This window comes from Myotis nattereri (assembly GCF_964212035.1).
Source record: "Myotis nattereri genome assembly, chromosome: 1".
Classification (NCBI taxonomy): Eukaryota; Metazoa; Chordata; class Mammalia; order Chiroptera; family Vespertilionidae; genus Myotis; species Myotis nattereri.
In genome coordinates, this window is record NC_138075.1 from 28,944,721 (window position 1) to 28,959,539 (window position 14,819).

The 14,819-nt window shown below is 48.7% G+C and overlaps 1 protein-coding gene across 1 annotated transcript in view; it reads left to right on the top strand.

Moving 5' to 3' along the window:
- The window catches only part of ZFYVE26 (zinc finger FYVE-type containing 26), a 71,223-nt gene extending 56,530 nt beyond the window's left edge, over window positions 1-14,693 (top strand). Inside the window, exons 33-42 of the mRNA XM_081088240.1 lie at window positions 243-390; window positions 640-849; window positions 1,337-1,555; window positions 5,624-5,821; window positions 6,499-6,698; window positions 7,510-7,651; window positions 7,927-7,986; window positions 9,215-9,397; window positions 10,009-10,053; window positions 12,663-14,693. Of these exons, the coding sequence (XP_080944366.1) occupies window positions 243-390; window positions 640-849; window positions 1,337-1,555; window positions 5,624-5,821; window positions 6,499-6,698; window positions 7,510-7,651; window positions 7,927-7,986; window positions 9,215-9,397; window positions 10,009-10,053; window positions 12,663-12,866 (1,609 nt within the window). The 3' untranslated portion in view covers window positions 12,867-14,693. The remainder of the gene's footprint in view (window positions 1-242; window positions 391-639; window positions 850-1,336; window positions 1,556-5,623; window positions 5,822-6,498; window positions 6,699-7,509; window positions 7,652-7,926; window positions 7,987-9,214; window positions 9,398-10,008; window positions 10,054-12,662) is intronic.
- Window positions 14,694-14,819: the final 126 nt, after the last annotated feature.

The following is a 14,819-nucleotide window of genomic DNA, read 5'->3' on the forward strand; positions in this document are numbered from 1 at the left end:
TCATTTTACAGGTAAGTAAATTGAGACAGAGAAAGGTTAACTAGTTTGCCCAAGATCATAGAGCAGCTAAATGATGGAGCTGAGATTCAGAGTCCGGCTCCGGCCTTCTCTCGTAGTGTCTCTGTATCTCTCAATTCCCACTATCACAGTTCCGTTGGAAATAAATAGAACACCTTTAAGCAGCAACTCTTCTTAGTAAGACTCTGTGGAGCCTCATTGCCTTGTCCTTTTCCTCCCCATAGCTACATCAGCAAGGTAGACGTACTGAATATTTTAGTTGCTGCTGCCTATCGCCACGTGCCATCTCTGGATCAGATCTTGCAGCCGGCTGCAGTAACCAGGCTAAGGAACCAGCTTTTGGAAGCTGAGTACTACCAACTAGGCGTTGAGGTGAGGCAAAGACAAAGCTTACTTCTACCCCACTGTAATAAAATGCCTCACCTGGCCTTGCAAACAGGTATTGCATCTCAGTAGTTCTTGGCCATGAGCAAGTATCTAGGGCATGACCAGTTTGCCTGGGGTGGTGGTGGCGGGGGGCGGCGGGGGGAGATGATTGGCAACAAGGGGATAGAATAGGCCTTCGGGACTCTCAGGCCTTGATGTAAGTACCTCTAACTACAGGAGCTATTTTTCCTCCAGGTCTCCACAAAGACTGGGCTGGATCCCACTGGGGCATGGCATGCTTGGGGAATGGCCTGCCTCAAAGCTGGGAACCTCACTGCCGCGCGGGAGAAGTTCAGTCGCTGTCTGAAGCCCCCATTTGACCTCAATCAGCTGAGTCATGGCTCAAGACTGGTACAGGATGTGGTTGAGTACTTGGAGTCCACAGCGAGGCCACTCCTATCCTTGGTAAGAGCACTGTGGACGGAGGATCCGCTCAGGGAGGGAGGCCCAGGAGCAGTAATGACCTGGGGACACGATCAAGTTCCACTCGGTGATGGTGGCAGGCTTGGGTTTTGTTCGTTCTATTATAGTTTGATAAGTAACTATATATGGTTAGATAAGTAATACAGGATCACTGTATTACTTATCACAGAATTTTTTTTAAAAGCAAGCTACAGAAAACTACTTTTAAATGATAAAAATCACATATAATCTCATACCCAGATTTAAATAGTATTTAGATTTTGGTGAACCTTCTGTGTTGTGTTTTTGAATGAAATTGATGTTATGCAGTATTATAATATATAGAATTTTGTATCCTGCCCATTTTTCTACCCTTAAAACTGTATCGTGAGCATTTTTCCACATTGTTAAATATTCTTTAATGATAACTTCAGGGACTGCAGAGAACATACTGAGTTCCATTTTCCCTCACTCTCTCCTTCCCTGTCAGCAAGATGATGATTACTTGGCCACCTTGAAAGAACTGGAAGCTACCCTTCGGACCCAGAGCCTCTCTCTGGAGGTGATCCCTGAAGGGAAGATCATGAACAACACCTACTACCAAGAATGCCTCTTCTACCTGCATAACTATAGCACCAACCTGGCCATCATCAGCTTCTACGTGCGGCACAGCTGTCTGCGGGAAGCCCTGCTGCACCTGCTCAACAAGGTGAGCCACAGATGCAGCTCTCAAGCGGCAGTGCCTGCTCTGCCCTCCTAGGTGGCCCACTCAGCTTTAGGGTGGGGGGGCGGCGATAACCCCCTTAAGCTAAACCTGGCGGTGAGCTATGAGACTGCCTCTGCCAGAGGGAGGCCCGGTGGAAAATTCTGTCTACACAGATCATGATTTGATGAGTGTGCAGCAAGTCTTAACCTGGATCCCAGATTGCCCTCCACTGGCGGTGGCAAACCCCACCCCTTCTCCCAAAGCCCACAGCAGAATCAAACAGTGGTTGAGAGCGTGCTCTGTGGAATAGGATGGTTGGTGTGAGTGGTGTGGCCTTGAGCAAACTGCTTAACCTCTGTTTCCACAAACCCCCTGCCCTGGGACTGTGTCCCGCTGCTAACCTGCTGCTCATCGCTCAGAGTTGTTGCCACAGGGCCCGGAGTCACCCCTAGCACACATCTTACGTCTGGGCTGCAGTATCTTGTGGAGGGAGAGTGTGCTCTTTTCCCCCCTGGCAGGCGCCGCCCTCCTCCCACGGAGGCACAGGCACCACGAAGTGCATCATTTATTTGGAGCCATGGTGAAGCTAAGTCAGGATGCGGTTTCACCACGACCCTGTGGCAGTCCTTTTTTTATCTGAACGTTCCATGAAAACCTTATGGGGAATTGGCTGATTCATACCAAATTTCATATAAAAGGAAAGACCTCAAGGGATACTTGCACTTCCATTTGCTACTCTAATTCAGAATGGCAGCCGATGAAGGTTTGTTTGCAGATAGATCGTGTAGGGTGCTCCAAGTGAAGTCAGCAGTTCAGAGTCTTCGTAACCATGCCCCTACAGGACGGTGAGAGGGGAATGTTTTCACTGCTGCCTTGGCTCCTAACTGTGCCTTAGCTACTAACCAGGTCTCGAGAATAATTGGAAAGCTGTATCAGTTCGAGTTTAATTGCTAACCTTTTCCTCAGTTTCCAAGTGAATTTTGAGGTAAATCTGCTTTTCCCAAGCACAGGGAGACAGTGGAAATCAGCCAGTTCCGTCTCTTCTAACTAACGGCTAGTCCAGAGAGCTAAGCCGCTTGCTTACTTCATCTTGGCAAAAGCTGACGAAAGCGTCGCCCCCGCTTTTCATTTGTGAGAGCTGCGTGGAAGCTGTCTTTTTATCTCCTGTGATCTCAAGCACCCTGGAACTGAAATATCTTACCTTCATCTCAAGCAGGTTGAGAACAACAGAAACACACGCGCGTGCGTACACACACACACACAAACACTGTGACAACAACTGAATGCCTAGAGCAGCCGTGGGCAAACTACGGCCCGCGGGCCGGATCCGGCCCGTTTGAAATGAATAAAACTAAAAAAAAAAAGACCGTACCCTTTTATGTAATGATGTTTACTTTGAATTTATATTAGTTCACACAAACACTCCATCCATGCTTTTGTTCCGGCCCTCCGGTCCAGTTTAAGAACCCATTGTGGCCCTCGAGTCAAAAAGTTTGCCCACCCCTGGCCTAGAGAGAGCGTGGAAGACGCTGTTTCTAACCTATTCCCTGTCCTTTTCACCCCTTCACCTGCCACACCCCCCAGAGTGAGCTTTCTAAAACATAATTACCTGCTGTTTCTGTTATTCATGATTCTTGCTATTCCCTCTCTGAAAGGCCTTCAGTGGGACCCACGGCCACAGGATGGAGTCCAAATGCCTTAGCTGCAGGGCCCACCAGGATCAAGCCCCCTTATTTCTCCAGTTTATTTTCATACAAATGCTACCTAGAACCTACATTCCAGATTTACCCAGTGACCTAAATTTTTCTGGCTGTTCTGCGGACTTTCTTACCTCCACAAGTCTGTTCCCTCTGCCTAGAATGCCCTGCCCCTCCTTACGTTCTCTGAGAACGCTTATTTATCTTTGCAGACCCTCTCTGTGCATTCACAGAACATGCAGGCGATGTTAATAATCTCTTCCTTTTCACCGCCATGATACCTCTGGTATTGCATTTATCCCCCTGGATTGCAACTGTTTGTTACAGTTGTATCTTCCCATCTGTACTGTGAAGGCCTGTATTTTACTAATCTGTGTCTTCAGCACCTGGCCTAGTTATGAATGAATGAATGAATAGATGAATGGATGAAATGGAGGTTCTTAAGATGTTGCTCTTCTGAGGAATTCCATCTTTCCTATGGAGCTGAGGCCTCTGCTTCTGAGAGTCTGCCCTACAGCATTGAGGTTAGGGCTGGGTTTCTCAGGAACAGCCAGAGTCAGGAAAGGGGCCTCACCCACTGTGGACATTCTCAAAGCCCAGTCTTATCCACGTGTAAACAGCTTGTGCCCCGCGCTACTGGGCCAGACGGTTACACTCCGTGAGTGGGTAGCCATCCTTTACTCTCCATTAGTTACTCCTGATCTAAATGCCAAAGTGCTTTTCTTTCCTGTGACTGTGGAATAGGGGTTTATGACTCAGGGTCTCTGAACCACAGATGAGTTTCAGAAGCAAGGGGATTAGTAAATGTGTCTACTTTCGTGAGGAGTCTCATAGTGTTTATCATGTATTCATTCATCCAAGAAAGATGTATTAAATAGCCAACAACTCTTCTGGACACTAAAGATACAGCAGTGGGCGGGGGGCGGTGGGGACAGAAACAAATATCTGTCCTCATCAAACTTACATTTTAGTAGAAAGAGACAGTAAGCCAGGTGAATAAAATATATAGTGCAGGTAATGAGTCATAATAAGAAAAATAAAACGGGACAGAGTGCCATTTTAGATAGGATGCCAAGGGAAGATGACATTTAAACAAAGGCCTCGGGGAGGTCGGAGTGAGCCGTGCAGGTTGTGGAGGGAGCCCAGTCCAGGGGGAGGAGCAACAAAGGTCAGTGTGGCTGGAGCAGTGAGCTGGGGACAAGTAGGAGCAGAAAAGGTCAGAAAGGTTGCAGAGACCAGACCACATAGGGCCTGCTAGACATTGTGAGGACGTGGACTTTGCGCTGAGTGCCAGGGAAAACCATAGGAGGATTTTGAGCAGAGGAATAAGGTGATCTGACTTATGTTTTACAGGTTGACTTTAGACAAAAGAGAGGCAGAAGTGCAAGATGGGAGACCAGGGAGGAAAGTATTGCAAAAATACAGGCAAATGGAGATGATAACTTGGGCCAGGGGGTCCAGTGGAGGTGGTGAGAAGTGGTCAGACTCCTGCATATTCTGTATGTGTTTTGATAGAATTTGCTAATTAATTTGATGTTGGGATATGGGGGAGAGATGACTAAGGTGTTTGACCTGAACAACTAGAAGGAAATCATCTAAGAAAGAGAAAACTGCAAAAAGAGCAAATTTGGAAGAAACAATCACCAGCAGAGTTTTAGGTGTAGTAGGTTTGCTAGGCACCTGAGAGGGCATGTTGAATAGGCAGTTGGGTACTAGTTGGTTATGCAGTGCTGGAGCTCAGAAGGAATGAACAGGCTAGAAATAGGAATTTAGGCATAGTTATCAAATCAAGAGTAATTAAAACAGTGAGGCTTTAAGAAATCACCAAAAGAACGACGATAGGTAGAAAAATGAACAGTCTTAAGCTCTGGGGAGAATGGGAGAATCAGCAAAGGAGACTGAAAAGAAGTAGCCAGAAAGTAGAAAGAAAACCTGGAGAGGGTGGCGTCCTGGCAGCCAAATAAAGAAAATTATTCAAGGAGGAAGAGGCCATCAGCTGTATCAAAAGCTGTTGATAGATCAAACAGAAAACAAGGACCAAAAATTAACTTTTAGATTTAATACTACAGAGGTCACTGGTGACCGAAGGGGCAGTTTCAGAGCTGTGAGTGCAAAGGTAGGTAGGAGTGGGCTGAAGAGAAAACCACAGGAGATAAACAGGAGGCGGTGAGCATAGATAACCCTGTGGAGGATCTGTCAGCAAAGGGAAGGAGAGAGTAGGACAGTCACGAGAGTGGGACCCTCAAAGGTGTCTGTGACCCTCAGTCGTTAAGAAGCACTGCCCTCGAAAGATGCTGAGGAAATTCAGAACGGGTCCCAGGCAGTGCCAGACCCAGGCTCGAGACTTCTGACCTTCTGCTTCACCCTGCTCCAGGAGAGTCCTCCAGAAGTCTTCATAGAAGGCATTTTCCAGCCAAGCTATAAAAGTGGAAAGCTACACGTTTTGGAAAACTTGCTAGAATCCATTGATCCAACCTTGGAGTGCTGGGGAGAGTACTTGCTCGCCGCCTGCCAGCATCTGCAGAAGAAGAACTACTACCACATTCTGTACGAGCTGCAGCAGTTTATGAAGGTAAGGGTGGCCCAGCCTGCCTGTTGTCCCTGTCGCTGAGGCCCTGCCATGCGCAAGGGGAGACTGCGCAAGGAGAGGGAACAAGACTGTCGTTCGGTCCCTGGCCTTGCTAATCGGCTCATGCTAGAGCAATCCATGTTGCCGTCTAGCATTGCTAAGTAAGAGGATCTCTCTCCCCATTCTAAAGAGGGAAACCTGAATCTTGTCAGTAATGGCATTCTTCAGAAGTCAAGGGATGTAAGAGATAGTAGTTTCAAAATAAACATGCATGAATGAGAATTTATAAGGAATGATGGAGTGTTTTCAGAGAAGATGCATGAAGGGAGAGGAAACAAGTTTCTCCCAATCTGTCTGAGGTTTGCCAACTAAATCACACGAAATTGAGTTATTCAATGCCACAGTTAGAGTGAAGCCAAGTTGAATGGAAAACCAAAAGTACCCTTTTTAAGATCTCTTCTGTGGTGGAATAATATCCTACCCAGGATCTCAGCCAGTCACTTCACTGTGGGGTCTCTTGGGCCTAGGAGGGACTGATGCCAAAGAGCAGTGCTGCTGGCGATGGGAATGGGTGCTGGCACGCAAGCATCATGGGTGGGAGTCAGATCAGAATTCCCCCACACCCTACCCTCCCAGATCCCTGACCTCCTCTGACCTAAACCTTTGTTTTTCTCTTCTAGGACCAAGTCCGGGCTGCCATGACCTGTATTCGGTTCTTCAGTCACAAAGCAAAGACATACACAGAACTGGGAGAGAAGCTCTCGTGGCTGCTTAAGGCCAAGGACCACCTGAAGATCTACCTCCAAGAAACCTCCCGCAGCTCCAAGAGGAAGAAAACCAACTTCTTCAGAAAGAAGATGTCTGCAGCCGATGTGTCCAGGTAACCCCGGGGTCAGGGGACAGTCGGGGCCAGAAAGGCTAGAGCTGAGTGTCTGATGGGAATGAAGCTGCTCTTGCCCATCTCTAAGCCCGGGGTGGGGGTTGGGGGTGGGGGGGAATACTCATCTAAAAGGAATTATTCCTACTGATCTTGCTGCTTCGAGCACAACACCCAAAATAAATGCTCCTTGCCTGGCTGGCATGGTTCAGTGGTTGAGTGTCAACCTATGAACCAGGAGATCACGGTTAGGGCACATGCCCGGGTTGTAGGCTCAGTCCCCAGTAGGTGGTTTGCGGGAGGCAGCCGATCAGTGATTCTCATCATTAATGTTTCTATCTCTCTCTCCCTCTCCCTTCTTCTCTCTCTAAAATCAATAAAAACTTTTTTTTTTAAAGTAAATGCTCCACCACTACCATTTACTGCCTCATAGACCCAGTTGCTAGTTGCTTTATGTGTTTTTCCATTGTACATCTCTCCTCAGCTGATGGATTCTGTGAGGGTAGGACTCATGTCTCTCTTAACCTCTGTTGTTAGCAGCACATCGGTGCTCTGTAAATACTCACTGATTCAAGGGCTGGACCTCACCCAGTTCCACAAAGCACCTTAGCTATTGTGAGTCTTACAGGGCACTAGACCGCCGTTTCTATGCTGTTATAACTGCTCAGAGGGTGTTTTGATCTCTTCTCCTTCCCTATCATTTCTTTGGCCTTTTCCATTGCCATCTCATCACGATTTCTCAGTCACCTAGCCCTAGTCATTGGATGCCTGGAGCCCCTCAGGAGGCTAGCCTGTGCATCTCCTGTCACCATAGGCACATGAACACACTCCAGCTGCAGATGGAAGTGACCAGGTTTCTACACCGGTGTGAAAGTGCCGGGACCTCTCAGATCACCACCTTGCCTCTGCCAACCCTGTTTGGAAATAACCACATGAAAATGGATGTTGCCTGCAAGGTACGCACAGTGTTTCAGACCTGCAGAGTCTATTCTCCTTCAGAACATGTATCACATTTATAATATTATTTCAGTTGTTTGTTTGATGGCCACCACCCACCAGAATGTGGACCACAGGAGGTGGGGGAGCAAGTCCATTCAGATTGCTCTTGTATCCCTAGTGCCTGGCTCCTAGTAGATCTCAACGAATATTTGTTGAATTAATGGGGGCCCTCCCTCTTGATTGAGGGGCTACTCTGTGATTATTACTTCTGTTGCTTCCCTCTCCTTTTCAGGTCATGCTAGGAGGGAAAAATGTCGAAGATGGTTTTGGAATGGCATTCCGTGTTCTGCAGGTATGACCTGGATTACTTGAGATTATGCTGAGGGCTATTGCACCTGACCAGCTCTGTGAGAGATTATTCTTCAGAAAATTTTACCCCCAGAATAGTAGATTCACATGTATATCAGGATGAAATCAAGGAGGTGGTTGTTACAGAACTGGGTCAAATTCAAGACTTTAGGCCACTTTGTCAAAAGCCAAGTAACCAATGACAAATTCATCAAAAGCTATCAAAGAAATTCCTGAAACAAGTCTAGGACAGTCTAGTCTAGTCTTGCCCACACTGGTTCCCTGCAGAGCCTCGCTCACCCTCGCAGGGGAGCATGGCCAGAGGAGGTGACTGGGGGGTTTCCTCTTCAGTGGGAGAATCCCCGCCCTCCCCATCCTGGCAACAAGGGCTGGCCCTCCATCCTCCATCTGCCCAGGAGCTGGCTTGATGAGCACATTTTCTGTTGCCTGTGAGTAAAGGACGCAGGTACTGCTGTGTCACTGGAGCCGCGCTAGAGCAGGGCACTGACACCACAGGGAGCTGAGCAGTTTCTCCAGACCACCCCCCACTGCACAGCTACACGCAGACACCCTGAGGACCATCATCCTGGGCAGGCAGGGTCTTAAACGTAAGCTTTATGCGTGTCTCAAGGATCATCAACTTCATGAACAACCGGCAGATTTATTTCTTCCCACCGTTTTCGGTGTTGGACAAAGCTCTCCGCACACAGACACCCCTGGTGGCAGGCAGAGTGACAGCTGCTCCCAGACCCCAGGGAGGATTGTCCTAGACCAGGCTTAAAGTTCAAGGTTATCTGATGTTTCCAGCAAATCAGTCTTTTGATGAATTGGTCTGTTTCCGTACACAAAGGCACCTCTTCACAGCACCAAGTGTCCCGGACAGCAAATACCAGCCCCAACATCTGTCTTCCCAAGAAAAGGTGACTCATTAGAGAGAGAATGAACGCTGTTGTGACTCTGATTAGAATATTTTCATAAAGTGATACAACAGCAAGTGAGATGTACCAGTTTAAATGCTGAGGTTATGATTTTTATGGTTGCTTCCTAAATGTTTGCTTGACTCCAAAAGAGGAACTTTTGGCTGGTTTTGTTTGTTTATGTGTGTTTTCTATTGTGACTACAATCAATATGGCTTACTTACACCAAGCATAGCGGGAGCTTTTTAAAGGTTGCCTTCTTTCCTCTGGTAATGCCCATGCCACCCTCAGCCCATCATCCACCTTCTATTCTAGGACTTCCAGCTGGATGCTGCCGCAACCTACTGCAGAGCTGCCCGGCAGTTGGTGGAGAGGGAGAAATACAGTGAGATCCGACAGCTGCTCAAATGTGTCAGCGAGTCAGGCATGGCAGCCAAGAGTGACGGGGACACCATCCTCCTCAATTGCTTGGAAGCCTTCAAGAGAATTCCACCCCAGGTGCGCTCACTCCCAGCCTCTGGCTCCTCCCTCCATTTCAGGATCTTCACATCTCCTCTTTAGATTTCTGTTCCCCACAATGCACCTGAAACTCTACAGGATTCCTTTATCTTTCTAACCCGCTGTAATAATGGCCTCGCTCTAACCAGTCCTTCTCTGGGAAGAAAAGTCATGGTGATAAGTGGCCCTCAACTCCGTTTCTAATGTTGTTTGCACTTAGAAGTGATTCTATGGATTGTTGAAGTTGGGTGTCTGTGACTGTGCAGATGGTCCACAATTTCATAAAGTGATATAACACTTTATGCCTCAAAGCTAGGTCTGCAGATGGCCTTTGAGGCCTGTTGCCTGTGAGAGTGTTGCCCTGTGGCAGAGCCACCTCGTTTGTGAAGGCCAAGGACATGCCTCTTGAGAACCAATCCTTCTCAAATTCCCAAGCTTAGTGTTATCATTAGATTCCTTTTGTTGATCTTATGGCAGGAGCTGAGTTTATAAAAAAGTTGGGCAGGTGTCACCATCCTGGAGTCAGACCAGCTGGGCTAAAACTGGATTGGGCCCCAGCTTTCCCGGGGACGCTCCTTGCTCTCACATCGGCTGTGTTTCTGTCCTCACAGGAGCTGGAGGGCCTGATCCAGGCAATCCACAACGATGACAACAAGGTGAGCAGCACTGCCTCCTACCCTGTGATGCTCATGCACATCACCAGGCTTGCCCTGTCCCCTTTACTCCTTGCGCTCCTTGGCAGTTCTGTTCAACCTGCATCTTGCCTTCCTTGTTCTCCAGAGGGGAAGCCGGGACCCAGATAGGGTGTGATGGGAGGGAATAGATGGGGATGCGTGACCATTGGCCACATGAGCCTTTGCCTTTCCACGTCTTTATCCCCAAGACAAACATGCCCTAGGCTGCTCCTGAGTCTTCATTTTCTGTGGAGGTCTCCTCTCACACAGCCCTCTGAAGCCCCCCACTTCCATCATCAGGTGATCGACTGGATGAGGTTGTCAGAGTGGGCTTGTCAGAGTGGGCAGGCGTTTCTTTATTCTGGAAGGAAAACGGTACCCTCTACAGCAGGAAAAAACACACCCAACCCTTGGCCAACAAATACGCACTGGTGTCACATTCCCTGGAAGAGGCCTTTCCCCTGCAGCCTCTGAGCTCTTCCCTGTTCAGTAAGAAATCAGGGAACCTCTGCTTCGCCTGGCCTGTGCAAGGAGGGCCAGCCAGAGTCAAAGCATCCCCAGCTGCCCATTTGTGGCTCACGGCAGGCCCGATCCACCTGCCATCCAGAGGACCGGACAGGCCCTGGAAAACCCAGCCCTCCGCAGCCACTAGCAGGGGAATGGTCCAGCAGCTGAGTGTGAAGAAAACTGGTGTCAGGCAAACAAATTCTTACACAACCACAGAGCCGGTCCAGTGGCAGCAGTGTGAATCCCTGCAGTGCGTTTTCAGGGCATGTTTCATGTGAGGGCTTAAGGCAAATATGTTCGTAACATTTCTTTATTTCTGCAACACCCTGATGAGATCCTGTGGAAAGGATGGAATTGACATTCTGAAATGTGGAAGATTACTTTTATAGAATCAAAATGAGAAGCCGACAGCCAGGCCAGACACCCAGGTTCCCTGACTCCCAGACTGTGGTCCTTTTCCAAGCCTTCAGTCCGCCTCCCACTCAACAGGACAGGGGCTCTGACCCCGGGACAGACGTGCACTAACATCCAGAGAGTCATTGCTTTCAGAGTGTTGTTTTTTCAGCGGTTGTTTTTTGTTTTATTTGTTTGTTTTGTTTTGTTTTTTGTTAACCCTCACCTGAGGATATTTTTTCCATTGATTTTTTTAGAGAGTGGAAGGGAGGGTGGAGCTGGGGAGAAAGAGAGAGAAAAGGGTGAGAGGGAGAGGAAAGAGAGAGAGGGGGAAACATCAATGTGAGAGAGTCACATCTACCGATTGCCTTCCACATGTGCCCCAACTGGGGCTGGAGGTTGAACCTGCAACCTGCCCTTGACTGGAATCAAACCACTACCCTTCAGTGCACGGGCTGATGCTCTAACCACTGAGCACCCGGCCAGGGCTCAGCAGCTGTTTAATGCACTTTAGTAGTCTCAGGCTACAAAATCTTGCCCCAAAATAGGTTCATTTTGCTCCTATTCCAGCCTTTCTGGCACAATGCCCTCCTTCTCTTGGTAGGAATTTTGCCTGCCAACTTGTGTAACACATAGGTGCCTGCGTGAGTACAGTATCATGGGGCAGCAGGTGGATATCCAAACAGCAGGACCTGACCACTTTAGTGAGCTCAGAATATGCCAGGCATCAGGCTGTAGGAGATGAACTGTAATTGAGCTTAGGAAAGAAAGAGTTTAGTGACCAAGGCAAAAAAGAATCTGGAGCATTGAAACACAAAGAGAGCAGTGTCCCCTCCAACTGTCAGGAGGGACTGTCACAGCAGAAAGGAAGCTTCTAATAAGAGCTCAGGGCGCTTGTGAGGGCCTCACTGTTGGCTGGCCTGGCACGCTGGCCAATCAGGGAGGTGCTGGTGAGATCGGGGCCAGAGGAGAAGGGTTTTTCATCTTCACCAAGCTGGGGATTCGTGAGATCGAGGGTGTCCAGAGAATAGGAGAAACACCACCTGTACCCAAAACGGGGCTTGCTCTGATCCAAACAACAAAAGTTAGACCTTTTCTAATTATGCTTATAAGTTTTATTCCAAAATTTCCTGCTAAAAGATTTTAAATCCAGCAGATTAAAAATAAAAAGCAAGGAGTGGGATCTGTGTGCCCATTGTAGGGGACAGGAATAATTGTTCATTCATTCATTCATTCACTTGATGCATACTTATTAAACACCCACTGTATGCCAGGCCCTGTGCTAGGCACCAGGAACTCACAGTAGAAAAAGCAGACACTATTCCTGCGCTCAGGGATCTGAAACTCTAGTCAAGGAGACAGACATCAATCAAATAATCATCCAAGTAACTAAAGTCACAGCTTGTGGACGGTAAAGCCAGGAGGAAGCTGGAGAGCCCAAGACGGTGAGCAGAGAAAGGCAGAGGCTAGGCTCTGCTTTCCTGCTTGCCTCCTTCTCTTTGAAATTCTTATCTTGTTTGTAATAGCCTAGCATCCAGAATGTTTAAGGAGTTGCTATAATATAGGAACCCAGTGATCAATCCGGTGGGCGAGAAGGGGCAGCTTGTGTGCCTGAGCTCTGGTGCAGTGCTGTGTGTTTCTCGTTGATCCGTCAGTGACGTTTCCTTTCCACTTCTCATACCCATTGCCAGGTTCAGGCCTACCTGACATGTTGCAAGTTGCGCTCTGCCTATCTGATTGCCGTGAAGCAGGAACACTCACGGGCCACAGCCCTCGTCCAGCAGGTGCAGCAGGCCGCCAAGAGCAGCGGGGACGCTGTAGTGCAAGACATCTGCACCCAGTGGCTACTGACAAGCCAGGCCCGAGGTGCTCTTGGCTCCGGCTCCCGGAAGTGACCATGGGCAGTGGGCCCTGGGAACTGGGACAGGAGTGATCGGGATGCTCTCCACCTGTTTCCTCCTGTGCAGAGAGACTTCTCTGGCTCTGCCCAGGTCGGAAGGAGCTGATTGGACCCTCCTTGCCGTCTTGGGCAAAGACCGGGCCTTTCACACAAGTGCCAGGCTTCTCTAGGATTGTGGACTCTGCTTGTCTGGAGATGGCCAGCCTTCCTACCTCAGAGTGCATGCATGGCGTGCACGTTCCTGCACACTCATGTTTACGCGCAAGCATTCCTGAACAAATGAAACTTCCCCACTGAAAAGAGGCACTTTATTTAGACTTCTGCCTGTCTGGAAACCTTCCCTGCGTTTTGGTTCTTAACCCGGGTCATCCTGTTTGTGTACACAGTCCCCTCTGCAGAGACATTCCAGGAGCTCCTCGTGACTAAAAGGGTTTTATCATGAATTACAGAGCAGCACCGAAAGGATTGCCTCTTTCCCCTCCCTTGCCTTCCCAGCACTCAGAGATGGTTTTGGAGCAAAGGCTACCTGTGGAATAACACTGCTCCAAGTGTCTCTTCTCAAAGCACAAGGAGTTACCCTGAGTCTTTGGATGGTAGTCTGAACAGAAGGGTCCTCCCTCAGGTGCTGGCATCTGAATGCTGTGGGTGCACATACAAGTGATCGGGTCTGGAACCTCAGACAGGACAGGAGGAGCACCACTGACTTTATCCAACAGGGAGAGAAAGGCCAGCCTCTCCAAACGGAAATGCCGGGGTTGCTTACAAGCACAGAGCCAGCTTCTGTGACTATCCCTGCTGCACAGTGAGAGGATGTGGCTCCCTCTTTGAGAGTCTGGGGCGAGAAATGGTAGCCAGAATCCTAGAATGAATGGCTAGACTTTGCCTATTTGAGTGACAGTCCTATTCGTGCCCCTTCAACTGGTTAGGAAACCACTTCCTCCCCTTCTTCTCTGCAATCTCTTCAGGGCGGATATGCAGAGACCCAGGGTCAGGACAGGGCAGTGCCTTCTCTGTCTCAACAGAGAAGGGGGGTCAAGGGTTTGCTTTGGAGGTGGCCTGCAGACAAGAGTCAGACCAGGGGACAATGAATAGGTCCCATCCGGCTGGTGAAATGAGGTGATGTGCTCCTTTCATATGGGCTTGTATTCCCACCCGAGATGTGACAGTGTTTTAGAAAGGGTCTGTCGTGCTCTGTGACGTGGATTTGCAAAGGAGAGGCCCAAGAGCAGCTCACAGCTCTGAGCTTCCCACCGGCCAGAGCTCAGCATGTTGAGCTCACATTTGCTGCTGAGACAAACAGGAACCAGAAGCAAAGTCAGCATCTCTGGTGCATAGAACCCTGTGCATTTCCCTCGGAGCCAGGTGTTTTGATAGTAAAATAAACAAGTATTAGGCATCTACCAGGTTCAGAGTTTTCATCCTGATGGCAGGAAGTCTGCAAACAAAATAATTGATCCCTTTGGGGGAAGTTGGACAAGTGGCTTTTCCTTTGAGTCATAGAATGCACCTGTCTCCCGGGAAACGTCATTCCCTGGTATCTGCTTGCCCCTCTGAGCCTGCCCTTTTTGCACTGAACATAAGCACTTTATATGAATGGTCTGCAGATTTCACGGCCCTTAACTTGGGATGTTAAACCAGATTTTCCTGACTTTTTTCCTCCAACTAGTTGAGCTATAACATAGGCAACCATTGGCTAGACTGACATAAGATGAGGTTAAAGGCCTTCGAGCGTCACACTGTGGTCTCCAGCCAAACAAACAACATGTGGAAGGGTGGAATGTTTTACTACAAGCAGCCGCAATAAAGTCTCTGTCCTACCCGCTTGGCCTCATGACTTCTTTGCGCTGTCTTGCTCTTACCCTTCCCTTCCTTCCTGCCTCATGGTCCGTGTGGAGAAAGCGAGTGGGAAAGATCAGATGGCCTTCATCTCTTAAACTTCTCTAAAGGA